At 40.0% G+C, this 26,675-nt stretch overlaps 1 protein-coding gene across 6 annotated transcripts in view; it reads right to left on the bottom strand.

Moving 5' to 3' along the window:
• ELOVL7 (ELOVL fatty acid elongase 7) overlaps positions 1-26,675 on the bottom strand; it is an 80,886-nt gene that overhangs the window by 24,867 nt on the left and 29,344 nt on the right. For 5 of the 6 annotated variants that reach the window (XM_057742976.1, XM_057742969.1, XM_057742985.1 and 2 more), the window contains one exon: positions 2,264-2,361. In XM_057742976.1, coding sequence (XP_057598959.1) covers positions 2,264-2,327 — 64 coding nt within the window. In that variant the 5' untranslated portion in view covers positions 2,328-2,361. Of the gene's footprint in view, positions 1-2,263; positions 2,362-14,287; positions 14,379-26,675 lie in introns of all 6 variants that reach the window. The other variant, XM_057743004.1, reaches the window with a different exon arrangement.

Genomic DNA, 26,675 nt, shown 5'->3' with positions numbered 1-26,675 from the left:
TCTCTGGCTCTTGAGTTAGGGTATTGATTAACTGAATCTCTTGGGTTCCTGCAATTGGGATAGTGAATAGCAAAAGTTGGATAGCAAGGGAGCTGTTCTTCCAAACAGGTGTATTTCAAAAAAATGTACCCAAATCTACTTGGTTCCCAAGGTTAAACTGTGAGAGTTCAGGTAGCGAGTTACATGTCTATTTTGAAAAGAAATTAAAATATTCATATTTTTAAAATAAATACAAATATAAACCATTAGAACAAAACAAAAAAGTTAGTATTTAAATTAAGTACTGAACTTATGAGAATTACTATAAACCTTCAAAGAAAGGTGACCTCTAAAGAAACTTGTACATTCTCTGCACCATTACATAACTTGAAAAAATAAGAAAAAAGAAAACATAAAAATTCCCTTTGCTCTCCGTTCAGCAGAGTGAAGTTTCTCTATTTATGGGATATTTTTTAGGTCTTGGTACTCTTCAGGGGCAAAACTGTTGGGACCTTTTTTTGTGTAAGGGGGCAAAACTGTTGGGACCTCTTTTGGTCTTTAGAAGTCTACTGAGAAAGAGGGCAACCATGAAGCAGTGTATCTTTGCTGAAATCAGTGTAAATCGGAATATAATTTCAATTGCGGTAGGTCCCAAGAGGTGACACTTTACCTCCTGAATTTGGTGAACATGTGATTTCTAATTGATCAGTAAGAACTAATCTGAAGTGGTGATGGTGGTGAACATGTGAAAAGTAATTCAAATGTGAAATACCAGAATACTAATCCTAATCAGAAGACATAGGTTCTTACCTTTTCTGCTTAACAAGTGACCATGATGTTGGGATGGTCACATCGCTGGGCCTCAGTTTCTCCAACTCTAACATGAGAAAGTAGCTTTGATGATACCTAAGTCCATCTCAGCTCTAAAATACTCTGATTCCTTGTCTATTTAAAAAAATTTTACCTTTGTTATATTTTTAAAACATTTTATAATAGTTATAAAAGCAACACACTTTGGAGTGGTTTAAAAACATCTAGACAGGGACTTCCCTGGTGGTCCAGTGGTTAAGACTCCACGCTTCTACTGCAGGAGGTGCAGGTTCGATTCCTGGTCAGGGAACTAAGATTCCGCATGCTGTGCAGCGTGACCAAAAACAAAAACAAAACCACCACCACCACCAACAAAAAACGTCTAGTAGAGGACATAGAGAAGAAAACAGAAATTACCCATAATCCTACCACACAGAGATAACTGCTAACCCTCACGAGAGAAATACACGTGGCATTTCACAACCTGCTTTCATTTAATGTATTTTTAAATGTCTTGCTATAGCATTAAATGTTCTTCAACAACATTGATTTTTAGTTTTTTAATGGGCAAGGGGAGAAGGCGCACATTCCAGAATTACTCAGGGGTTACCCTAGGAAACGCTCCCCGCCCTTTCTGATACACTCCTGGGGGCGTGGCCCTTCCCACTCAAGAGTCATCCTGGACAGAGTTACTGTTGGCAGTAACTGCTGTGTCCCTTAGGAGCATTAGGGCAGCGTCAAGCCTGAGAGCACTGTGCCTCCAAAATCACTTCTAATGGCTACTGAGTTAGGATGTACCATCATTTTTTTAAAGCTCTTTATTGGAGTATAATTGCTTTACACTGTTATGCCAGTTTCTGTTGTACAACAAAGTGAATCAGCTGTATTTATACATATATTCCCATATCCCCTCCCTCCCGGGACTCCTTCCCACCCTCCCTATCTCATCCCTCTAAGTCATTACCAATTGTCAAGTTGATCTCCCAGTGTTATGCAGCAGCTTCCCACTAGCTACTTATTTTATATTTGGTGGTGTATATATGTCAATGCTACTCTCTCACTTCGTCCCACCTTCCCTTTCATCCACCCTCCTCCCCCCACCACCCCGTGTCCTCAAGTCCATTCTCTGCATCTGCATCTTTATTCTTGCCCTGCCACTGGGTTCATCAGTACCATTTTTTTTTAGATTGTACCATCACTTATTAACCAATTCCCTTCCCTGGATATTAAAGCTATTTTCACTATTATAACCATCGTAATGAACATCATCTGTGTACCTCTACTTTGTACATACCTTCGGTGAAATCTTTGACACTTCTTCATGAACTAGTAATAAAAATCAATATGTGAGGTGTCTGTGAGGGATTGTTAAATTGCAAAGCCTCTCATTCTGTTTCAGTGAAATCCTATTAAAATATGGGAATCCGACAGAAAAAGGAAGGATGAGCCACAGTTAGGAAATTTGGTTACTTACCAGCATCTTTGATCCAATTATCATAAAGATGCACAGTCCTCGATGTAAGATCACTGAAGGCCATTTTCCACGGGATTTACTGGCTCTTACAACGGGTTCTTCAGTAAAACAAAAAAGAGATGAATTTATGATCTAAGGATGCAAATAAAGCCAAGTTTCTAGTAATACAATATTAAAAATGCTAAAAATTTAATAGGAATAGCTGGCAAAACAACGAACTTACTGAGGGTAAATGCATTAGTGAACCACATTAAACCCTGATGCAGTTGCAAACTTTTAAGACTTTTCATCACAAGGACAATGCTTAATCCACTGAAGAAGGCTGATGTTCTATGTACGAGACGCAAAAGGAGTGATTCTAAGAACTGTCATAGGAGCATCGATCTCCCTTTTATGGCAACGATATAGGTCAGGAATGGACTGTACCTCCCATGGCAATGTTGAAATAAAAACCCAGAAGAAAGTCAAGAAGACTTTCAGAAAAGATACTCTGATGCAGACTTTTAGGTGGTCTTCAGGCATAAGAAGATCTATATTCAAGCGTTTATAATTTAAGTGACATAGAGGTAGAAAGAGGAAGGAAAAGAAGACCTACAAGAGCCAAAGAGAAGTTGCCTAGTTTATCTGGACCGATAGACAAAAATAGCTGGAAAAAGAAGTCTTTCAAAAAAGAAGATCAAGGGAAAACTAGCTCTATCATATATTAAAAGATATTCTAAATCTTCAGTAATTAAAACAATGTGACACTATCACATGAAAAGGCAAACAAATGGAATAGAATAGAACATCCAGAAACACACCAAAACATTTGTGAATTTAGTACCATATTTCATAAGTTCTAAGATGTACACTTTCCCAAATTTTAACATCTCTGAAAACAGCACACACCTTACAAAGGAATGGTGCATTATAAAATGAAATTTCAAGTCATGTGGTGGGAAGATGAAAAAGTTCTGGAAATAGTTGGTGGTGATAGTTGCACAAAAATGCAAATATACTTAATGCCACTGAACTTCACATTTAAAAATGGTTAAAATGTTAAAGTTTACATTATGTATATTTTACCACAATAAAAAATAAATCCTTTAGGTCTGCAACAGAAAAATTTAGACTTTATTCTAGCATTCTAAGATAAATCCATTTTAGAATATACATATGTAAAATATATGTGTATTTTTAAAAAGACATATCATGTATGATAAAGACAGCAACTGAAACTAGTAGGCACAGAATTACCAGCAATTATGAGTAAATGATGTGGTACAACTAGACAGTCATCTGAAAAAAAAAGTTGGATCCAAAAATTATACTATAAACCCAGATAAACTCCACGTAGATCAAAGGTTTAAATAAAAATTTAAAAGAACCATGAAAGTACTAGATGACAACAGGAAGAACACTTTTATAACCTTAGAGTAGAAAAAGTCTTTTTAACTTTGACTTAAAATCTGTAAGACATAAGAGAAGACTAACAAATTTAACCATATGAAAATCAAGAAGAAAAAAGGAAAAAGCCAAATGACACATAGGAAAAAAAAAAAGTTCAATTCATAATACAGACAAGTGCTACTCTCCCTAATATACTGAGTTCCTAGAAACTGATGAGAAAAAGACCTATAAGCCAAGAAAAAAATGGACAAATTTTCACAGAAAAGGCTCTTAAACATATGAAAAGTTGCTTAACTTTAACCATAGTAAGAAATCTACAATATTTTATTGCATTGGATGGACCAAAGTCCAAACATTTTTTATCGTCAGATGGGCCAAAATCCAAAAATGTGTTTACTCTGTTGGAAGGACTGTGGGAAACTCATACATTGCTGGTGGGAATGCAAATTAATATAACCATTAAGGCACTTTGGCACTATCAGTAAACAAAATCATAAGTGCATATTTTTAAGCCAGCAATCCTATTTCTAGAAACTTCTCTCATAGAGATATATGCACATACACACAATGACATATTCAAGCTTATTCATTGCATCAGTCAGTAAGAACAAAAGAGTGGAAACAAGCCAAATGTCTATTAAAGTTTTTTTTTAATTAATTTATTTCTTTATTGGCTGTGTTGGGTCTTCGTTGCTGCATGTGGGCTTTCTCTACTTGCCGAGAGTAGGGGCTACTCTTTGTTGTGGTGCGTGGGCTCCTCATTGCTGTGGCTTCTCTTGTTGCAGAGCACGGGCTCTAGATGCATGGGCTTAAGTAGTTGCAGCACATGGGCTCAATAGTTGTGGCTCACGGGCTCTAGAGCGCAGGCTCAATAGTTGTGGCGCACGGGCTTAGTTGCTCCACGGCATGTGGGATCTTCCTGGAGCAGGGCTCGAACCCATGTCCCCTGCCTTGGCAGGCAGATTCTTAACTACTGTGCCACCTAGGAAGTCCCAAGCCAAATGTCTATTAAAAAGGGACAGGTTAGTAAATGATGACACATGTAACACTAGGCAATATTATGCCTTTGTAATAAGAATGTGGAAGCACTCTGTGTGCTAACATGGAAAGATATCCAAGATAAATCTCTATGTGAAAAAAGCAAAGGAAGGGACAGAATGTTTAAATGACCACCTTTTATACAGAAAAGGCAGAAAGGAATAAGAATATAAATTTACATTTATTTATATTAGCATATAAGGAACTCTGAAAAGATATTCATAGGGAAAGGACTGGGGTACAAACTGGGCTGAAGGGGTGGAAGGAAGACCTTACACAGTTTGGGTTTTGACACATGTGAATATATTACCCATCCAAAAATAAAGAATTAAAATATTTTAAACAAACAAACAAAGAATGGAATCAGCTGCACCTTTGCTGGGATGTTCTTACTTGAACACCCATACACACATGCACATGAACACAAAAGAGGGATTTTAATCTCAGTGCCTCAAGGATCTGTCCACTCCAGAGGATCTCTCCAAGGCCAGGGTGGTATCTCAGCACAGCCTCGAGCTGATACATCCAGTGTCCTCAAGCTGAGTTCAGACTCAAGATTGGCTTTGGTGATGCCAGGATCTTGCCAGAGTCAGCCTGGACTCTGGTTTTCCTGTGGATTGTTTCTATAGTGAAGGTGTGATATGGGGGTAGAAGCAGAAACTCTGGGATCACAAAGACCTTGGTTTGAATCCCATCACTGATTAGCTGTGTGACCCTGGGCAAAATTAAAGTGCAATTTCCTTATCTGTAAAATGGCAATTCTACAACCTATCAAGATAAAATAAACTCACAGATTTTTTTGGAAGACTATGTGAGATAATATATATGTATAAAGTTTAGAGCACAGAATCTGATGAAGAATGAACATTCAATCAAAGTCAGACGTATCATTTGCAGAGATAAGTTGTACCAATTTAAATGGAAAACATCCAGCCAAACTCACTTGAATGGCAGAGTATGGAACAAATCTAGAGAAAAGTCTACTACTTTCATTTTAAGAGATGGTGTGTCACAAATTATACATGATTTTTCCCTTGATGTTTTCCAGTGGTTTTGGTAGGAGTGTTTTAGACCATGATAAAAGCTATTTTCCCACTCACCTTAAACACTGATATAATAGACCTCAAGCCATTATCCTCATAATTAAACTGCCAAAATAATGCTGCTTAAATTATTCAGAATCAGAGTGAAAGATTCTACTTTTATAGGGCATATGGTGGGCTTACATTTCAAAGTATTAAATTGTTTTCTCTGCAAGTCCTGCCTCCTCTCTTCCCCCCACTCGTTCCACATAGGCCGTTTTCCTGTCCCCAGTCCTCACGAACGCACAAAGCCTCAAAGAAGCCACGGTCTAATGCAGGTCAGTAAGAGTCACAGGCAGCAAAGAGAGCTGGTTTCTCGAAGCCAAAAGACTACACAAGACTGAGATGGAGGAAGAGGGAAAAGGTTGTCGGAGGAGTAACTCACACTGGGAAGGGGAGTGGGGGGCGGGGGGGAGTGGAGGAGGGCGTGAGTGGCAGAATAGATGCCCTTCAAGTAGGTGAGAGGGAGGACTGGAGCGGCAGGAAAGGGATCTGTTGGTTCAAGCTTGCTGGAGTAGAACTCTCTCACTGATCTTTTCCTTGTAGATAACATGCCATCCAGCAGTCCTTGACCCTTGTGGGCCCACCAGAAGAGGAGGAACATAACTGTGTATGATTGTGTAGGGATGGGGCAGGAAAAGAAAACCCGATCCCTTTAGCTTGTTAGAACTAAACAAACTGCTGAGAGTTTCCTTATACGCTGGGACAGTGATGGACTGGGTGCCAATATTACACTGTAGGGACTGGCCTAGGAAAACTGTTAGTAAATGAACTGGAGGCGACCTGAGTTGTCCTGTAAATATAGAGCTACCCCTGGACTAGAGCCAGCCATATCTCCCCCGCCCCAACCCAGACCTCCCCCTTTAACACGGACCTTTGATTGCTAGGCAGTGGTATATACAGATGGGAGAAACTTATTCTGTGGTGAAGGTATAGAGATATCTTCTAGCTGACAGCAGAACTAGGACCTTAATAACTGATTTTAAATATTCAATGGCATAAAATTTCTGGTCTGGAGATGCCAGAATAGTCAGGGCTCTCAGGAATGTGAAGCAGAGACTTAAAACTCAAAAACAGTAGACAAATTACCAAACCTTCATTGTGGGGGGAAGAGATAGGCAGGTGCTACAGGGGAAGGGAAAAAGGCTCCGTGCCAGGGCTCAGCCCATCTCCAAAGGCCTCGAATGTATGTGGCAGTATTAGAGTAAACAGGATGTCACTGATGTGGAACTGGTGCTGCTGTTTCATTGACCAGCACCTGCAACTGACCCATGAGTTCCGCTCTTTGTTTTGGACACTACCACATGGCGACTGGACCATTTGGTAAAGAAGGGACTTAACCTGCCCAGACTAGCTTCTTTAGACCTAAATTAAAGATGTCAAGTTCAAATGTGAGAAATGTGCCTGATGCCTACAGCTTACCTGGAGACTCTTCAAAGCCACATAGATACAAACCCAGAACACGGAGAGTGAGCTTGAGGGATCTGACCACTTCCAGATCTATCTCAACAGGACTCACAAGGCAGCACTTAGCAGGGAGGACTTCTTGCTGGAGTTCACTCAGATGGGAATGCGACCTTAGGGTTGCCTGTGGTGGGAAGTACCTGGCAGGAGTCCAGAAGTCAAAAACCATGGCCCAGGTGAACCCTCCTGTATAGAGATTTGTCCAAACCCTGCAAAATGTGCTAGGGACACTCTCCCTGGGGGAAAGGAGGACAGAGTCAGCAGATGGCCTGCCTGTCATCCCAGAACAGGGCCATATGGTTTTTTCTTTTCTCTTTTGATGTTTGGGAGGTTCTGAGCTCTCCACTCATCTCTGCTTTGGAAATCAGACACTAGGGACAAACCTGCAAGAACAGATCTGGCTAGCCACAGACGCTGCTCAGGGACACACAAACTGAAATGAGCTACAGGAAGGTACCAGCCGAGAGATGGAGGTCTGTAACGGAAATAGGGCAGCAGGGTAAGAAGAAAGCAGCTGACCTCCCTGTGGCTGGGGGAGGGGGATCAGAAACTTTAAAGTGTATTAAAATATGAGGGATGGCCATAAAGTGATCAATTGTTTGTTTAAACTAGGGTTTTCAACCTCAGCTTTTGGCCAAACAATTCTTAGCTGTGGGGCGCTGTCCTGAGCAGTGCAGGGTTCTTAGCATCAAGCCTGGCCTCCACCGACTAGATGCCAGGAGCACCCCTCCTCCAGATGAGACAACCAAAAAGCTTTCCAGAAATTGCAGAATGTCCTCTGGGGAACAAAGTCATCTCCAGCTGAGAACCACTGGTTTAAAATAAACTATCAACATTTATTCATCCAAATAAAAGTAGTTTGCTTCAGGGTAATCACTTTAGCTATTACATAATTATTTCAGTGATTCTGTGCTGCAAAGCAGTTTTTGAGCTTTTCTTTACAAACCAGCATCAGAGTTTTTCAGAATTTCATTTAATTGGCTTTAAGGTAGAAAAATCTTTGTCTACTGCTTCTAAAAATCAAGCTTATAGCTAATCATAAGAATGATTTTGAAGGTAAATTGGTCAAGTTGAGCTACATCTTGATAAGTAGGGTGGGAACAGGGGAAGTAGAGGTTGGATTGATCATAATTTACTAACATTTTCAATTTATGGCCTGTAAATTGCAAAGGAACAAATCCAGAAATGTTTAGGGCTACCACAATATTAGTGGAATAAACGTATAGTAGCCTGAGGTGACTATGTGGGACGTGTACTTTCCAGAAAGTTATTTTAAATCCTTTTTCTCTTTGTCATCTATTATAAACTCAAATTTAAAGAAAATAAATCTAGAATGTGAACAGATGGTGAAAAATTATTTCAAAGGACAGATTTTCAATTTTGTTAATTACTATGTACATGTGTGTATTGCAATTACACGTACACACACACACACACACACAGCAGAAGCAAAAAACACGTCATGTACCTTACACCTACCATAGAGGATTTTGTGTTTTATTTTAATGCTTCATATATATGGACTTGTGTTTTCTCTTTGGCATTTCCTTTATCAGCTAGGTTATGCAAATCGCCTTGGGAATGAAATACAACAGAGAAGGCAAAAAACAAGAACGTTTTATCCTAGATTTTGAGTTATAAAAGCTTAGGTACTTTGCCATACAGAAGAACTCAAGGGCATAGACAAGAGACCTGGGAGGAAACCTCTGAGGATTCCATGCCTCCTAGCACAGAAGAGCTTGCTTCAGGCTTGAGAGAAGGGAGAGTTAGAAGGAAAGCAATTAGTGCAGATCTCAGAGAAAAGGGCCATAAGCCCTGGTGAGATGCCAAGTAGGATTATGGAAACAGAGAGAGAAGGGGTCAGGCTCTGCTGCCTGGGTAGAGAGCGTGAACAGGTGACTAATGGGGCCTCAGGCAACCATAGAGAGTTTCTCTTGCTCCAGCGTGATGCAAGGGCAGCAGAAAGTCTTCTGAGTACCCTCAACAGACGTCAGAGTATTGCAGAAGGCTGCAGAAAACTAATGAGCCATGTAGCTAGCAACAAAAACCTGTATGGACTAGTGGTCACAGATCTGATGGGACTAGTGATCAAAGACCTGATGGAACCCTGGCCATCGCAGGGGATGGCAATGTAGACAGAGGACAAGGAGACTGAAGGACTCCTCCTTCCAACTGACTTGATATACATAAACTTTTCTAACTTGCTGAGAGGGGATGGAGAGACAGGTGGTCGCGTTTAGAGTTGACCAAAATAGGTTCCTATCACCCCAAAGAGTAAAGAAACCTCTATCAAAATAAAAAATTAAGCTATCACAAAATAAAATTTTGTTCTTACATGGCTGCCTTTGTCAAGGGAGTTTTTTTTTTTCCCTCGCCTCTTTATTGGAGTATAATTGTTTTCCAATGTTGTGCAGTTTCCACTGTACAATAAAGTGAATTGGCTGTATTTATGCCCATATCCCCTCCCTTGTGAGCCTCCCTCCCCTCCTCTCTATCTCACCCCTCTAGGTCATCACCAAGCATCGAGTTGATCTCCCTATGTTATGTAGTTGCTTCCCCCTAGCTATCTATTTTACATTTGGTAGTGTATATGTATCTATGCTACCTTCTCACTTCATCCCAGCTTCCCCTCCCTCCCCTCCCCTCCGGGTCCTGAAGACCATTCACTACATCTGCATCTTTATTCTTCTCCTGCCCCTAGGTTCTTCAATACCATATTTTGTTTGTTTGTTTGTTTTTAGATTCCATATATATGTGTTAGCATATGGTATTCCATATATATGCGTTAGCATACGGATTTTCTCTTTCTGGCTTACTTCACTCTGTATGACAGACTCTAGGTCTATCCACCTCACTGCAAATAACTCAGTTTCATTCGTTTTTATGGCTGAGTAATATTCCATTGTATACATGTGCCACATCTTTATCCATTCATCTGTTGATGGGCATTTAGGTTGCTTCTATGTCCTGACTATTGCAATAGTGCTGCAATGAACATTGTGGTACATGTTTCTATTTGGATTATGGCTTTCTCAGGGTTTATGCCAGGTAGTGAGATTGCTGGGTCATATGGTAGTTCTATTTTTAGTTTTTGAAGGAATCTACATACTGTTTTTCATAGTGGCTGTACCAATTTACATTCCCACCAACAGTGCAGGAGAATTCCCATTCTCCACACCCTCTCCATCATTTACTGTTTCTAGATTTTTTGATGATGGCCATTCTGACTGGTGTGAGGAGATACCTCATTGTGGCTCTGACTTGCATTTCTCTAATGATTAGTGATGTTGAGCATCTTTTCATGTTTGTTAGCCATCTGCGTGTCTTCTTTGGAGAAATGTCTATTTAGGTCTTCTGCCCATTTGTGGATTGGGTTATTTGTTTTTTTGGTATTAAGCTGCATGAGCTGCTTGTGTATTTTGGAGATTAATCCTTTGTCTGTTGCTTCGTTGGCAACTATTTTCTCCCATTCTGAGGGTTGTCTTCTTGTCTTGTTTATGGTTTCTTTCGCTGTGCAAAAGCTTTTAAGTTTCATGAGGTCCCATTTGTTTATTTTTGATTTTATTTCCATGATTCTAGGAGGTGGGTCAAAAAGGATCTTGCTTTGATGTATGTCATAGAGTGTTCTGCCTATGTTTTCCTTTAAGAGTTTTATAGTGTCTGGCCTTACATTTAGCTTCTTAATCCATTTTGAGTTTATTTTTGTGTATGGTGTTAGGAAGTGTTCTAATTTCATTCTTTTACCTGTAGCTGTCCAAGTTTCCCAGCACCACTTATTGAAGAGGCTGTCTTTTCTCCATTGTATATTCTTGCCTCTTTTGTCAAAGATAAGGTGACTATATGTGTGTGAGTTTACCTCTGGGCTCTTTATCCTGTTCCATTGATCTATCTGTTTTTGTGCCAGTACCATACTGTCTTGATCACTGTAGCCTCATAGTATAGTCTGAGGTCAGGGAGCCTGATGCCTCCAGCTCCGTTTTTTCTTCTCAAGATTGCTTAGGCTATTTGGGGTCTTTTGAGTTTCCACACAAATTGTAAAATTTCTTGGTCTAGTTCTGTGAAAAATGCTGTTGGTAATTTGATAGGGATTGTGTTGAATCTGTAAATTGCTTTGGGTAGGATACTCATTCTCACAATGTTGATTCTTCCAATCCAAGAACATGGTATGTCTCTCTATCTATTTGTATCATCTTTGATTTCTTTCATCAGTGTCTTATAGTTTTCTGCATACAGGTCTTTTGCCTCCTTAGGCAGGTTTATTCCTAGGTATTTTATTCTTTTTGTTGCAATGGTAAATGGGAGAGTTTCCTTAATTTCTCTTTCTGCTTTTTCATTGTTAGTGTATAGGAATGCAAGAGATTTCTGCACATTAATTTTGTATCCTGCTACTTTACTGAATTCATTGATTAGTGCTAGCAGTTTTCTGGTTGAATCTTTAGGGTTTTCTACATAATATTATGTCATCTGCAAAGAGTGACAATTTTACTTCTTCTTTTCCAATTTGGATTCCTTTTATTTCATTTTCTTCTCTGATTGCTGTGGCAAGGACTGCCAAAACTATGTTGAATAATAATGGTGAGAGTGGGCACCCTTGTCTTGTTCCTGTTCTTAGAGGGAATTCTTTCAGTTTTTCACTATTTAGAACAATGTTGGCTTTTGGTTTCTCGTGTATGGCTTTTATTATGTTGAGGTAATTTCCTTCTATGCCCACCTTCTGGAGAGTTTTTATCATAAATGGACGTTGAATTTTGTCAAAAGCTTTTTCTTCATCTGTTGAGATTATCATATGGTTTTTATCCTTCAATTTGTTGATATGATGTATCACATTGATTGATTTGTGTATATTGAAGAATCCTTGCATCCCAGGGATAAATCCCACTTGATCATGGTGTATGATCTTTTTAATGTGCTGTTGGATTCTGTTAGCTAGTATTTTGTTGAGGATTTTTGCATCTATATTCATCAGTGATATTGGCCTTAATTTTCTTTTTTTGTGACGTCTTTGTCTGGTTTTGGTATCAGGGTGATGGGTGGCCTCGTAGAATGAGTTTGGGAGTGTTCCTCCTTTTGCTACATTTTGGAAGAGTTTGAAAAGGACAGGTGTTAGCTCTTCTCTAAATGTTTGATAGAATTCTCCTGTGAAGCCATCTGGCCCCGGGCTCAACGGAGGTTTGAAACCATTTACTTTAGGTATGGGGTCAGGTCAGTACAAATTTCCTCTTCTATACCCCTAATACGAGTGGTTGCCAGAACTGGCTGATTGTCATAATTACCTAAAGAGAGATTTGGATTCAGTTAGTATGTTTGGGGAGACTCTGATGATGGGCCAAATTTCGGAACTTCTTCTTAATACTGCATAAACCATACTCTGACATGACAACATCCACAATATGAGGAATAGGCAGGATCCATGACAAAGGATTCAATAATGAATGTCACCTGGATATGAGAGGATATCTTGGTCAAAAAGGGCAGGAACAGGAGGTGCAATCAATACTGGAAAAGACTTCTCTGGTGATTCAAAATAATTGCAGCAGATGTGAAATCTGGAAGATCTTCGAGTCAGCATGTACACCCAGGATGTAAGGAAACTAAACTCCTATTTCAAAGGTGAAATAAGCTTGAAGTTCTTTTGCATTTGTGAAAAGAGAAAATTATTGCTACATCCTAGGTCTTAGTAAATTACAGAAAAATTAGAATATAAGCCTTGTCTTTTAGGCAAAGAAGACTGATCAACACAAATATCAAATAAAGATACTAAATGCCTAACTTTCTGTTTTTCGAATGGGAATGTTATAGTATCAGGGACAATGCTTTCATTTGCAAATAAGAGAACATTCAAAATGGCATAAGCAGTAAGGGGATGTGTTATGGGGTAGGGAAATTTCTTCTGAGTTAGTTAATATCTCTTTTGTCATTTTTGTGGAAAAAGATTGTGACCGTCATTCCAAATATCACATTCTCATACATAAAAGGGTGTTTTCTTTGTGTCTGTTTTTAGGAAGTTTAAAACCTTGCCCAGTGCTCCCAGAGGCCCCTTAAACACCTCCTCTTAGGACTGTATCAAGCGCCCAATTTAAACCAAGCACTGAAAAAGGATTGGGCCTGCAGTGGTTTCTATAGGGTAATTGGTATTGTGTTTACCCCCACACCACACATGTGGAAAGCACATGGCTTCAGGGAGGAAGGAGGAGCCTGAGAAAGGCAGAAGACTGGTTAACCCACAAAGGAAGAAAGGGGGGTTAGCTTTGAGAAACAATGTCTGCTTAAACTGTGACTTGAAGAGATTACACTGGAGTGACATTTTGGATATGAACCGAAGCTCTGACAGGGAGCCCACCCATCTAAGCGCTCTCTGCTCCTCCTGGTGATGTGTGCTCAGGATACACTAATCTTGATTGTTTTGTTTGTTTACACAAAGCATGATTAATAGAGGAGAAGAAAGATGGCGGTGAAGTAGAAGGACATGGAGTGCATCCCTCTCCACAGATGCATTAGGAATATACCAAAAGATGCAATAATTCCCACAGAGAACCAGCTGAATACCAGCAAACGACCTCAGACACCAGAAAGGACTGCAAAGATCCCAACATAACTGCTGGTACAAGAGTGTAAAGCAATTATATTCCAATAAAGAGCCAAAAAAAAAAAGAGTACCTGGAATGTTGCGAGGGCTCAGTTAGGATTACTTATTTTTAGGTTGATGGTAACCACACAAAGATGATGACAGTGGTGGAGGAGGAGGAGCAGAAAGAGAAGATGACGATGAAACATAGCCCTTGCGATGACGTGAAGAGGAAAATTAGAAATTTGCACTCAGCTAAAAATAACTCCATGCTTGTTCTGCTTTTGTAAAATATGCTTGCTGCTCCGAGAAAAAAAAAAAAGAGAAAAAGAACAGGATGACCTAGCAATCCAGGGTAACCATAAGATGTTTTGCTAAAAATGGAATGTTCTGCACCTGTTCTTGTAAGTTTCTGCTTGGAAACATCCACGCTCTGTAAACCAAGTAACCAATCTACCCATGCTAACTGTAAACATGTGCACTGACCTCTATAAAAGTAAAAGCTCACCCTGAGCTCGGGGCCCAGAACTTTGGAGCATCAGCTCGTCTGGGGCCGCCAGCTTAATAAACCTGAGTTCTCCAAAAAAAACAAAAACAAAAACAAAAAACCATGATTAGTAAGTTAAGCATGTTTTGCAACAGCAGATAAGACTTTCTAGTGACTTTTACATGTCTGCTATTTGGAATTAGCTTGTGCTGCCGTCTCTTTGATGATACAGATAACATGCTATAAATCCACAAACACAAGACAGCACAGAGTTAGACTCACACTTGTAATTGTTATTACCATGTCCACAAACTTAATATTGTTCTCACTGGTACACAGCGCATTTAAGTAAAACGGGTATTTCCCACTCCCAATAACAATGACATAGGAGTACATATTAACGCTCTCTCTATATGAACAGACTCAGATCTGCCCTTCAATCAGGTTTAAGAGTTCTACTTTCCATGTCAAGCGGGACCGCAAAACAAATATCTTTATCATCTCTTCCTTTCCTTACAATTCTATTATTTCATCTTGATTTTCACATCTTCACTTTCCCTTGATAGAGGGGCCTATTAAAATTAGATGCCTCTGGATAATATAACACTATATATGCATGAACCACCAGACTGGTTTTCATTATATTTATATATATATACACACACACACAAATTATATACATTATTATATACATTCCATTCCATTCCTGTTTTGGCTCTGCAACATAAGCCTGACTCATGAGTATGTACAAGGAGGAAGACAGACTTTAGTTCAGATGTTCATTTAACAACCTCAGTATGTTAAGATGACAACTTATTAGAAACGAGAGAGTCCTGGAAACCAATGATATTAGCAAAGGCCCCACTAGGAAATACACTTCATGTAAAACCTTTAGCAAAATGCTAAATGCACTATTCATTGTGCTTACTATTACTCTTATGAAAACAGAGGCCCTCCCAGGCTAAGCAGAGCAAGCAGTGTCCTTGTCGTGTCTCAGGTCCCAGGTCAGCATTTCTATAACTGGAGAGACAAGGCCAACTCAGAGAAGAGCCAGAGAACATTTAGGGTAAATAAAGGACCTGCTCAAATCTGCAGCAGGTGTAAACTCAGTGCTAGGCAGCAGGGAATAGGAGGATGAAAATAGGGCCCTGCCCTCAGGCAGCCTCAACATGTGGAAGAATTCTAGAAAATCTGATAAATCTGAGAAGAGAAAAGCAGATGAAACACTGTACAAATTAGATGCCTCTGGAAACTATAACACTAAATATGTATGACCCACTAGATTAACAGACTAAAGTAACCGGCAGGACCAATGGGATTCGTTTTTCTGTCAGAAGAAGTGATAAGCACCCAAGGGCAATTTAATTCCTATCTGTAATCTAAGTCCTAGTACGATGCCTTGAGCAAAATGGCTAAGTGCTCAGTCAATATCTGCTGAATTAATTTTAAAGTGTAAACTCAGAAAAACAAGGCCAGGCAAGGGGGCCAGACCAAATGCTCCATCCCTTAGGTCTTCTTCTCTACTTTTTCGCAAATGAATGAAATATCCCTCTAGTTCATTTCCTCCTCAAACAAAAAGTATTTTTTGAGCATCTGTTGTTGTGCCAGGAAGTGCTAAACAGAATAAAATATTATTTTTAAAATACGGTCCCTGAACTCAAACAACTTTCAATTTGGCAGAGAAAATAAACACCAAAACAGACATCTAAAATGCAAAGCAGAATGCAGGGTCATGTGAACCGTTCACACAGACTACCACAGGCTGTCAGAATGAAGGATCACATCTGGGACATGTGATCCAGAAGAAACGCATCATGAAGGAGAGCATATGAACTGAGCCTTGAATACAAGATTTCAATAGGCAAAAATGTGTGCTCTTGGGAGAGAGGAGAGGCACACATCACAAGCAGAGGGACCTCCAGGAGAAAGTTCTTTCATTTGCTTATTCAACCAATATCCTTAAGTATCTGGTATCGGTCAAGTACTGTTTTAGGTGCCAGTGATATAGTAGAAAACAAAACCAAAACCTTGCCTTCACAAAATTATAGAAAATCTCCAACTACATTTCCAGAATGTTAGTTAGTCTGTTTTGATAATGGATAGAGTGAAAGAAGGGAACAACAGAAAGGCCACCACAGGAAAGGTAGATCCAGCATCAGTACTTGATTGTGGATGACCCAAAAGCCAGGCTAAAAAATCTTTGGCACTTAGCTCTATTGACAATGTAAGAGTCAGTACCGGTTTCTCAACTGAGGAATGTCTTAATCAAAGTGGTGCTTGAAAAGATAAACTGGGTGGTAGAGTCACAAGGCCATAGTGATCAAGACAGTATGGTACTGGCACAAAAACAGAAAGGAAGATCAATGGAATAGAATAGAGAACTCAGAGGTAAGCCCAAACACATATGGGCACCTTATCTTTGACAAAGGAGGCAAGAATATACAATGGAAAAAAGACAGCCTCTTCAATAAGTGGTGCTGGGAACATTGGACAGCTACAGGTAAAAGAATGAAATTAGAACACTTCCTAACACCATACACAAAAATAAACTCAAAATGGATTAAGGAGCTACATGTAAAGCCAGACACTATAAAACTATAAAACATAGGCAGAACACTCTATGACGTACATCAAAGCAAGATCCTTTTTGACCCACCTCCTAGAATCATGGAAATAAAATCAAAAATAAACAAATGGGACTTAATGAAACTTAAATGCTTTTGCACAGCGAAAGAAACCATAAACAAGACAAGAAGGCAACCCTCAGAATGGGAAAAAATACTTGCCTATGAAACAATGGACAAAGGATTAACCTCCAAAATACACAAGCAGCTCATGCAGCTTAATACCAAAAAGGCAAATAACCCAATCCACAAATGGGCGGAAGACCAAAAGAGACATTTCTCCAAAGAAGACATACAGATGGCCAACAAACACATGAAAAGATGCTCAACATCACTAATTATCAGAGAAATGCAAGTCAAAGCCACAATGAGGTATCACCTCACACCGGTCAGGTTGGCCATCATCAAAACATCTAGAAACAACAAATGTTGGAGAGGGTGTGGAGAAAAGGGAACTCTCCTGCACTGTTGGTGGGAATGTAAGTTGGTACAACCACTATGGAAAACAATTTGGAGGTTCCTTAAAAAACTAAAAATAGAACTACCATATGACCCAGTAATCCCAATACTGGGCATATACCCAGAGAAAACCATAATCCCCAAAGAAACACGTACCATAATGTTTATTGCAGCACTATTTACAATAGCCAGGACATGGAAGCAACCTAAATGCCCATCAACAAATGAATGGATATAGAAGATGTGGCATATATATACAATGGAATATTACTCAGCTATAAAAAGGAATGAGATGGAGCTATATGTAATGAGGTGGATAGACCTAGAGTCTGTCATACAGAGTGAAGTAAGTCAGAAAGAGAAAGACAAATATTGTATGCTAACTCATATATACGGAATCTAAAAATGATACTGAGGAACTCAGTGACAAGACAAGAATAAGGACGCAGATGCAGAGAATGGACAGGAGAACTCGAGGTTTGGGGGGCGGGGGGTTTAGGGGAAGCTGAGACGAAGTGAGGGAAAAAAAAAGAGAGATAATCTGGGTGATAGAGTCCAGGGCTGGGTAACTGAAGATGTGGTTTGGAAGCAGGGAGAACAACAACACAGCGATTGCATCCTATTGGGAAGAATCCAGCATGAGCGTCGCTTCTGCTGAGATGCCACCCCTGAGTCAGTCAGTCAGGCTGAGGTATACCACTAAGGTGTTCTCATAACAATTCGTCTCATCTATGATAGCACTCGTTGCATGGTATTGAAAATGCCTGTTTCGGGACATTTTCACTCCCTGGAGGTGCAGTGGTTAAGAATCTGCCTGCCAATGAGAGGGAAGCAGGTTCGATCCCTGGGCCAGGAAGATGTCACATGCTGCGGAGCAACTAAGCTCGAGCGCCACAACTACTGAGCCTGCGCTCTAGGGCCTGCTTGCCACAACTACTGAAGCCCACATGCCTAGAGCCTGCACTCCGCAACAAGAGAAGCCAACACAACGAGAAGCCCTCACACCGCAACGAAGAGTATCCCCCACTCTCTGCAACTAGAGAAAGCCCGCACGTAGCAACGAAGACCCAATGCAGCCAAAAAATAAATAAAATAAAATAACGTTTAAAAAAAAAAGAAAAATGCCTGTTTATTAATTCTTATCTTTCTACTCATCAAGAGGAAAAGATTGGGCCTAATAATCTTCGTGTTCCCAAGTGCCTAGACAAGTGCCTGGCACGTAGCAGAAAATATTTGTGGCATGAAGTGAACAATCCAGTGTTACGAGTTGACTCGTGACCCTGAAAATTCATTAAGGTGGGCCCTAGTCCAGTACGACTGCAGTCGTTAGAGGAAGGGGAAATTTGAAGACAGACATGCATATAAGAACCTCACATGAGCATGAAGATGGCCATCTACCAGTCAAGGAGAAAGGCCTGGAATAGATCCTTCTGTCACAGCCCTCAGAAGGGACTAACCCTGCCAACCCATTGCTTTTGAATCTCTAGGCTTCAGAACCATGATGATACATTTCTGTTATCTACACTATCCAGTCTGTAGAACTTGGTCACAGCAACACTAGCAAACGAGTTCAGTAAGTGAACGTGTTCAGCCAACTTGGAGAAACATCCAGAATCAGAGCTCAGGATTAAGGTCACCATTAACTATAAATAAAGAGAGGTGACACCATGGGAACAGAATACATTTCTGTGGTAAATAATGCAGGAGGAAACACGGCAAAGGGCAGCTTCTCAGAGAACACACGTGTTTGAAAACCAGAAAGAGAAGCCAGGGAAAAACATAAAGAAGCAACAGTCAGAAACCTGCTGAATCAAGTTGCCTGGTAGAATCTCCCTCCAAATACTGGAAAAAAAAAAGTAAAATAAATTAATAAATTGAAACACACACACACAAAAACAAAACAAAAAATAATGCCACAGAATTTCACAGAAGGAACCAAATAAGGAAGGGACACAGACGAATGTTCTCGAGGTCAACAAGTTGTGGCCCAGGAAAGGCTCTGGAGCAGAGGAGCACGCGTAGGATGGCAGAGCCCCTAACCCACCATGGCCTCTTCCCCAGCTGTACTGTTGTTGCAAAAGAGCCTGAGAACTTGCACAAGTACCCCCAAATCTGTAGAGATACAAATGGACTAATCCTAGTCTTTCCCTCCTCCAGCCGGAGAAGGGAACAATAGAGAGACTCTGATGATGGAGGCCCCACACTCAACTAGTGGACAGGAAAGGTGCCTTAAAGGTGTCCCTTGGAAACTGCATAAACCTGTAAGGTGGAGTGAACTTGGTACAGATACTCAACAGCACTTTAAAAGTGAGAATACAACCTGAGTAAATGAGATGTATTTGGGTATACCAGTACCCAGAGATCTCATTCTTCCCTCAATCCCCTATCTACCAAGGCTTCAACCCCACTAAAAATGTTCCAAGTTCACAACTACCTAGTCCCTCAAACAGACAAAAAGTCAATTCATTAAATTGCAACTCACATTGGCTAGATACTAGAAAGAAAACAATTTCATCATTATTCAGAACAAGAGAGTAATTCTTAAACTTTAATGTGCATTAGACTTTCCTGAGATACTCATCGAAAAGGCCTATTTCTAGGGCCTCCCCAGAAAGCAATTATATCATTCCAGTGGTCCTTCAACCAACCACACATAGGGAAACACTGCTTGTTAATACAAATGAATTTTTTTTTTTTTTTGGCTGTGTTGGGTCTTCGTTGCTGTGTGCAGGCTTTCTCCAGTTGTGGCGAGTGAGGGCTACTCTTTGTTGTGGTGTGCTGGCTTCTCTTTGGGGTGGCTTCTCTCGCTGTGGAGCACAGGCTCTAGGTATGCAGGCTTCAGTAGTTGTGACATAGAGGCTCAATAGTTGTGGCTCATGCGCTCTAGAGCACAGGCTCAGTAGTTGTGGAGCACAGGCTTAGTTGCTCTGCAACATGTGGGATCTTCCCAGGCCAGGGATCAAACCCATGTCCCCTGAACTGGCAGGTGGATTCTTAACCACTGCACCACCAGGGAAGTTCCACAAATGAATTTTTAAGTGAGTGTTTTAGGTACTTATGAAATAAGTATGAAATAAAGCATTTCTTACAGTATGAAGGGAAATGTTTTGGGACAGAACAACAAAAGCAGGATGGCCCAGTCTGAGGCAGTGCCCCTAGGATCTTCACTCTGCTATGTATTAATACTTAACACACACCTTCATTTCACATTCATGGGTGAGGACACTGACATTAGAATCCCTTCTGAAGGGGAAGAGAGACAGTGAATTCATCCATTCATTCAAGGCTTTTCACACATATGAGTTTTTCTAAGCCTACTGCTTAGCTATTGTCTACTGCTTATCTAAACATCTGCTTAAAGAGATTCTATAAAGAATTCATGATGTTAGAAATATTGTTCTATCCAGAACTAATGACAGATTAGCTCATTATCATATATTATTATTCAACTAAATCAATTATGGAATTATTCAAATTATATGCTATCATACAGCACAGTATATGTAACTAGTACTCATATTTTGCTTCTGTGCATTGGGATAGCCAGGTCAGTTTTTCATGGCTGGCATTCCACCTGGTGGGTTGGACATTCATGCCACACTGATTGTCCATTATTTGACACTTCTGCTTGTACCTGTACCTCTATATTTGGTACTCATCATACTGCATTTAATTTTATTTGTAGACATGTCTTGCATCACTTAAAACTCTTGTAAGTTCTTGCGGAGTAGGGTGGGAGGGGTGTCTTATGCAAATTTACATCTCATACAGAACTAAAGGGGAGGGGAGAGGAGGCCAAAAAATATATGTCCATGGTATTAATCAATCAATCAATAGCGTAAATGATCAGAGCTGATGTTTGCATTTTGTTGCACTAGCTAGCAGGAAGGTCCAATTTTCTCAGCTTCAAATTAAGTTAAAGCATAAGGAAATAAGGCATATTTATCCATAAATAACTCACATGACAAGGTCAACTTCTCAATTACTTGCAGTTTAATTGGATTTATTTGTGCTTTTTGCCTTTCACTGAGAGGCTGTACTTGATTGTCTCAGATTTCCTTTAATGGGATTTGATTCTGAAAAATTTGAGGAATGTGTTTTCTTTAAAGGTCAGTTGTACTTTTTGTTTTTCTTTTTAACTCTAGAAATAAGATTACTTGCATTTTATTCATTTGAATTGTGGCCTTTTAATGAAATCCTTGTGGCTTGAAGGAAGACATGAACATTTAGAGTATAACATATATATTATATCATATATTTATATTATATATGTTTAATATTATGTATTATATAGTATAGAAGATAATTTAACTATACCATATAATAGCAGAGTAATAGAAGCTAGTACAGTTAAATTAGCTTTAGCTAATTCTGAACTGTAGAGTTTGTGATTCCTCCAAAAAAATTTTAGGAATATAACCTTGACTCATGCTTTTATTAAGTGTGTTGATCTTACACCTCTTAATCAAACATCATTCTTAGAGTTCTTGGAAGGCTAAGGATGGTAACAGTGCAGCCTCTTTTCATTACTCTGTAAAATTCCTTCCCAGCCACGACTGTCATCCTACCCTTCTAACGACCCTAGCTCTCCTTTATTCTCTTCTGAGAATGCTTCTCTATTTATCTAATTTCAATCTTAATCAAAGATAAGTCCTAGACAAAAGGAAAAATGAGAAATAGAAACAATAAAAACTTAAAAGGAAAGGAAAGAGCACAAAGTAGCAGAAGGAGATTTGCCAATAAATTTGGCAATAGAGAGCCAAACTTATTGTTTGGTATACATTTAATTTTCATCATAAGACATGTGTTGTGATAGGAAAAAGTTTAACTGGTTGTGGCCTCTATTGGTAAATCAGTAACAACAGCAACAAGCCCCTGGCCATGTTGGAGAACAATACAAATGGAAAAAATAAGGGCTAGGCCTATGACAATGAAATAAGAGAGAGGGACTGTTCTTGAGTAGATCTGACATACTGTGATTCATCACAGTGGAGATTCTGGACCCTACTGTCTCTAAAGGATGCTTGATGGAGGGTGTGACTGTACTCAGATAACCAATCTCTCTTGGTTAAAGGTGTCCTTGCTCACAGGAGCTATACACAAAGGGTAGAGACCCCTTTTGCTAAACCCAAAGGCTTTTCCTGAGTTCTTATCTACGCGGATTTCCCTGCCATCCCACAATTCTGACTTCTTCCTTCCTTCCTGAAACCCTGACCTTGGCTTTCATAACATAGCACTTTTCTAACTGGCCTCATGCCTTTCCATCGGTCAGCTCTTCATCATTTGGTTCTGCTGCTTACTTTCCTCACACTCCTGCACTGGGGCTTTCTGCCCTCAATCTGTGGCATTTTCCTGTTATCTACCTGCTCTTACTACTGTGGTAATGACTTTCAAATCCACACCCTGAACTAATCTTTCACGCATGCCAGAGGCCACTATTTGCAGCTGCCCGTGAACATTATAGTTTGGACATTCCACTGTCACAGAAAACCTAACTAATCCCAAAAGGAACTCCTCTTGCCCAACTTCTACCTCCCACCAGCTGGCTTCTTATATACCAGTGTTAATGGTTTGACTTTTCTTCTGATATAGAACACCCGACTCATCTCTGACTCTGCTCTTTCACCTCTAACGTGCAAACTACTACAAATTATTATTACTATTATTTTTTTTAAAGATGAAAACTTTCTCCATCCTTTTCATGCTAACAACCAAAACTCCACTTCACTCTATATTCTATATTACTGCAACCAGGCGGGGACAAGTGCCTGCATTCTGATTTCCTTTAGATTCAGGTTTAGGGTTAATATTATTACCAGAAAAAAAAATCAGCTGGAAATACCACTTTGTTATGTTTTCTCCCTTCTCAAGAACCTACAGTGACTCCCCACTATAAATCACTTAAGTCCCAAGTTCCTAGCTCCATTTTCTGATTCCACCCTCCCCATTCAAATTCACTTCCCCCCACTCTCTACTTCTCTAATGTTAAAATGTTTCTCTCTCTCACCCCCCCCCCCTTTCTAGTAAGCTATTTCGCACCTGTTCTCTCCCCTCCCTCTTAACCTCAAAAGTCATAAACTGTTTGGTTTTGCTCCTATCACATTTTTTCTACTAACAGAAATGTGGACTTGGAAACTTGAGAGGGTGCTTGTTAAAAGACCATTAGTCTAGTTGTATAGTACACAAGGATTTGTAAGGAGGGGAAGAGGCAGAGAAAACTAGACAGACTGAGGCTGAATAATGCCTATCCCTAAGGGTAAAAACACTGAAGCAATCATGAAATCACCATAAAGCATGAACAAGTAAAACAAAATACCAAGGTCTCCCTTGTGGCCACTATGTATGAGATTTGTAAGGACAAACACTTCCTGCCGCGGGAACTCGGCCACTGTGTGTGTCAGATGAAAGCAGTTCCTTTGTTTTCATAAATAAACCAAGAGGTTCAAAAGCAAGGCGGCAACAAGTTTGCTAAGCAACTTCTCTGACAAAGGTCAGGAAGACATTTCTCAGTTGCCCAAATCAACCTGTGCCAACCTGGCATCCTCATTATCAGGGATTTTTGCACTGAAAAGGCTGCTTTTATTAAAGTTTTAAAAACTGATGCTTCTGGAAGGAGTGCTCTTTTAATAATGAGTTAATAGAAGCAAGCATATTTATAAAATGGCTCAGTTAAACCTTAAGCAGAAATTCCCAAGGAAGAAGCAAAACCACAAATGACAATCAGCTATCTCATCAGACCTCAGTAGTTTTGCTCAAAAACTGAAGTGTTAACAGATCCTGTGAGGGGATTTACAGCAAATTTTCTTGAAGAAAGAAAGGGAGCTGCCCCAGCAAATCACAGACAGTGAAACTAGGCGCATCTGAAATCAACTGTTGCCTCTGTTTCCGGAGGCAAGGGAGTAGGGCGAGCTGCTACCCAAGTTATCCAAGAGAATAATAACAACAGTGCCCACTTGTCAAGGGCTTTGGGTCAGGTCCTTAGCTAGGTGTTTCATTCACATTATCTACTTAATCCTCATACCAACCCTAGGAAAAAGGTATCATTACCTTCATGTCACAGATAAGGAAACTGAAGCTCAAGAGATGTTGAGTAATTTGTTCCTGATCACACAGTTACTATGTTGCAGAGCAGGTATTCAAAGTTCAACAGGACTCTGGTCTATGTTCATTCACCGCAGTGCATATCTTTCCAGTGTGGAGGGTGGTAAGAGGAGCAAGATGGCAAAACAAACTTAGCCAATCAACCAACATTTATCAACACCATAGCAGGCCCTATGCTGGGGATTCAGAAGCAGACAAGATAACCACTTCACACCCACTAGGATGGATATCATCAGAAAGACAGACAACAACCAGTGTTGGAGAAGTTGGAACAATCATACATTGCTGTTGGAATTGTAAAATGGTGCAGAAGAAAACAGTTTAGCAGCTCATCAAAATACAGGCATACCTTGTTTCATTATCCTATATTCTATTTTGCTTCACAGATATTGTGCTTTTTACGAAATGAAGATTTCTGACAACCCTGCATTGAGCAAGTCTGTTGGTGCCATGTTTCCAACAGTACTTGTTCACTTCATGTCTCTATGCCACATTCTTGCAATATTTCAAATTTTTTCATTATTATTGTATTTTTTATGGTGATATGTGATCTTCGATGTTACTATGTAATAATTTGGGGGCTCCATGAACCCCACTCAGATAAGATGGCAAACTTAATCGATAAATGTTGTGTGAATTTTGACTGCTTCACCAACCAGCCATTCCTCCATCTCTCTACCTCTCCTCGGGCCTCCCTATTCCACAACAATATTGAAACTAACCCCATTAATAATCCTGCAATATTGTACATCTATCAATACAATAACCCTACGACGGCCACTAAGTGTTCAAGTGAAAGGAAGAGTTGCACATCTCTCACTTTAAAGACAGAAATGATTAAGCTCAGTGAGGAAGACACGTTGAAAGCCAAGACAGGCTGAAAGCTAATGTCTTTTTTTTTTTTTAATTTATTTATTATTTTTTGGGGGGTACACCAAGTTCAATCAACTGTTTTTATACACATATCCCCGTATTCCCTCCCTTCCTTGACTCCCCCCCACCTCGAGTCCCCCCCACCCTCCCCGCCCCAGTCCTCTAAGGCATCTTCCATCCTCGAGTTGGACTCCCTTTGTTATACAACAACTTCCCACTGACTATCTATTTTACAGTTGGTAGTATATATATGTCTGTGCTACTCTCTCGCTTCGTCTCAGCTTCCCCTTCACCCTCCGCCCCCTCCCAAACCTCGAGTTCTCCAGTCCATTCTCTGTATCTGCATCCTTATTCTTGCCCTGTCACTGGGTTCATCAGTACCATTTTTAGATTCCGTATATGTGAGTTAGCATACAATATTTGTCTTTCTCTTTCTGACTTACTTCACTCTGTATGACAGACTGTAGTTCTATCCACCTCATTACATATAGCTCCATCTCATCCCTTTTTATAGCTGAGTAATATTCCATTGTATATATATGCCACATCTTCTTTATCCATTCATTTGTTGATGGGCATTTAGGTTGCTTCCATGTCCTGGCTATTGTAAATAGTGCTGCAATAAACATTATGGTACAAGTTTCTTTTGGCATTATGGTTGAAAGCTAATGTCTTGTGCCAATTAGCCAAAAGTTGTGAATGCAAAGGAAAGTTCTTGAAAAAAATTAAAAGTGCTACTCCAGTGAACACATGAATGATAAGAAAGCTAAAAAGCCTTATTGTAGATATGAAACAGAAGGGAAAGAGGCAGGGTGCAACCTTTGAAAGAATGACATAACCCGAGAACATGACATAAACTGATTAGAACCAAATGGTTCTAAGATGGTGGACAAGATGGCAGACTTCCACTAGACCTTGAGCCTCAGTATACGCTCACTGAAACACATCAGCAAGCTAAATGACACACCCACAGGCACCATGACTGTTCCAAGGCCGACCATAAGGATCAAAGAGTGGGCAGTGGCCCAATTCCTGGAAATTCCCACCCCTTCCTGAAATTGCTAGAATACTCCTCCCATTCATTAGCCTATGAAAGTACCCACCCCTATAAAAGCTGACAACCCCCCATACCTTAGTGCCTTTTTCACCTTATGAGATGGCCCACACTCTGTCTATGCAGTGTGTTTCTCTAAATAAATCCACTTCTTACCTATCACTTTGTCTCTCACTGAATTCTTTCTGCAAGGAGACATCAAGAACCTGAACTTCATTAAGGCCTGAAACCAGGTGTGTGATCTCAGTTGGAAAACCATGGAATTTGGCCGGGTTT

This window comes from Hippopotamus amphibius, chromosome 1 (genome assembly GCF_030028045.1).
Source record: "Hippopotamus amphibius kiboko isolate mHipAmp2 chromosome 1, mHipAmp2.hap2, whole genome shotgun sequence".
NCBI classification, from domain to species: Eukaryota; Metazoa; Chordata; class Mammalia; order Artiodactyla; family Hippopotamidae; genus Hippopotamus; species Hippopotamus amphibius.
This window is presented reverse-complemented; position numbering and strand designations above follow the sequence as displayed.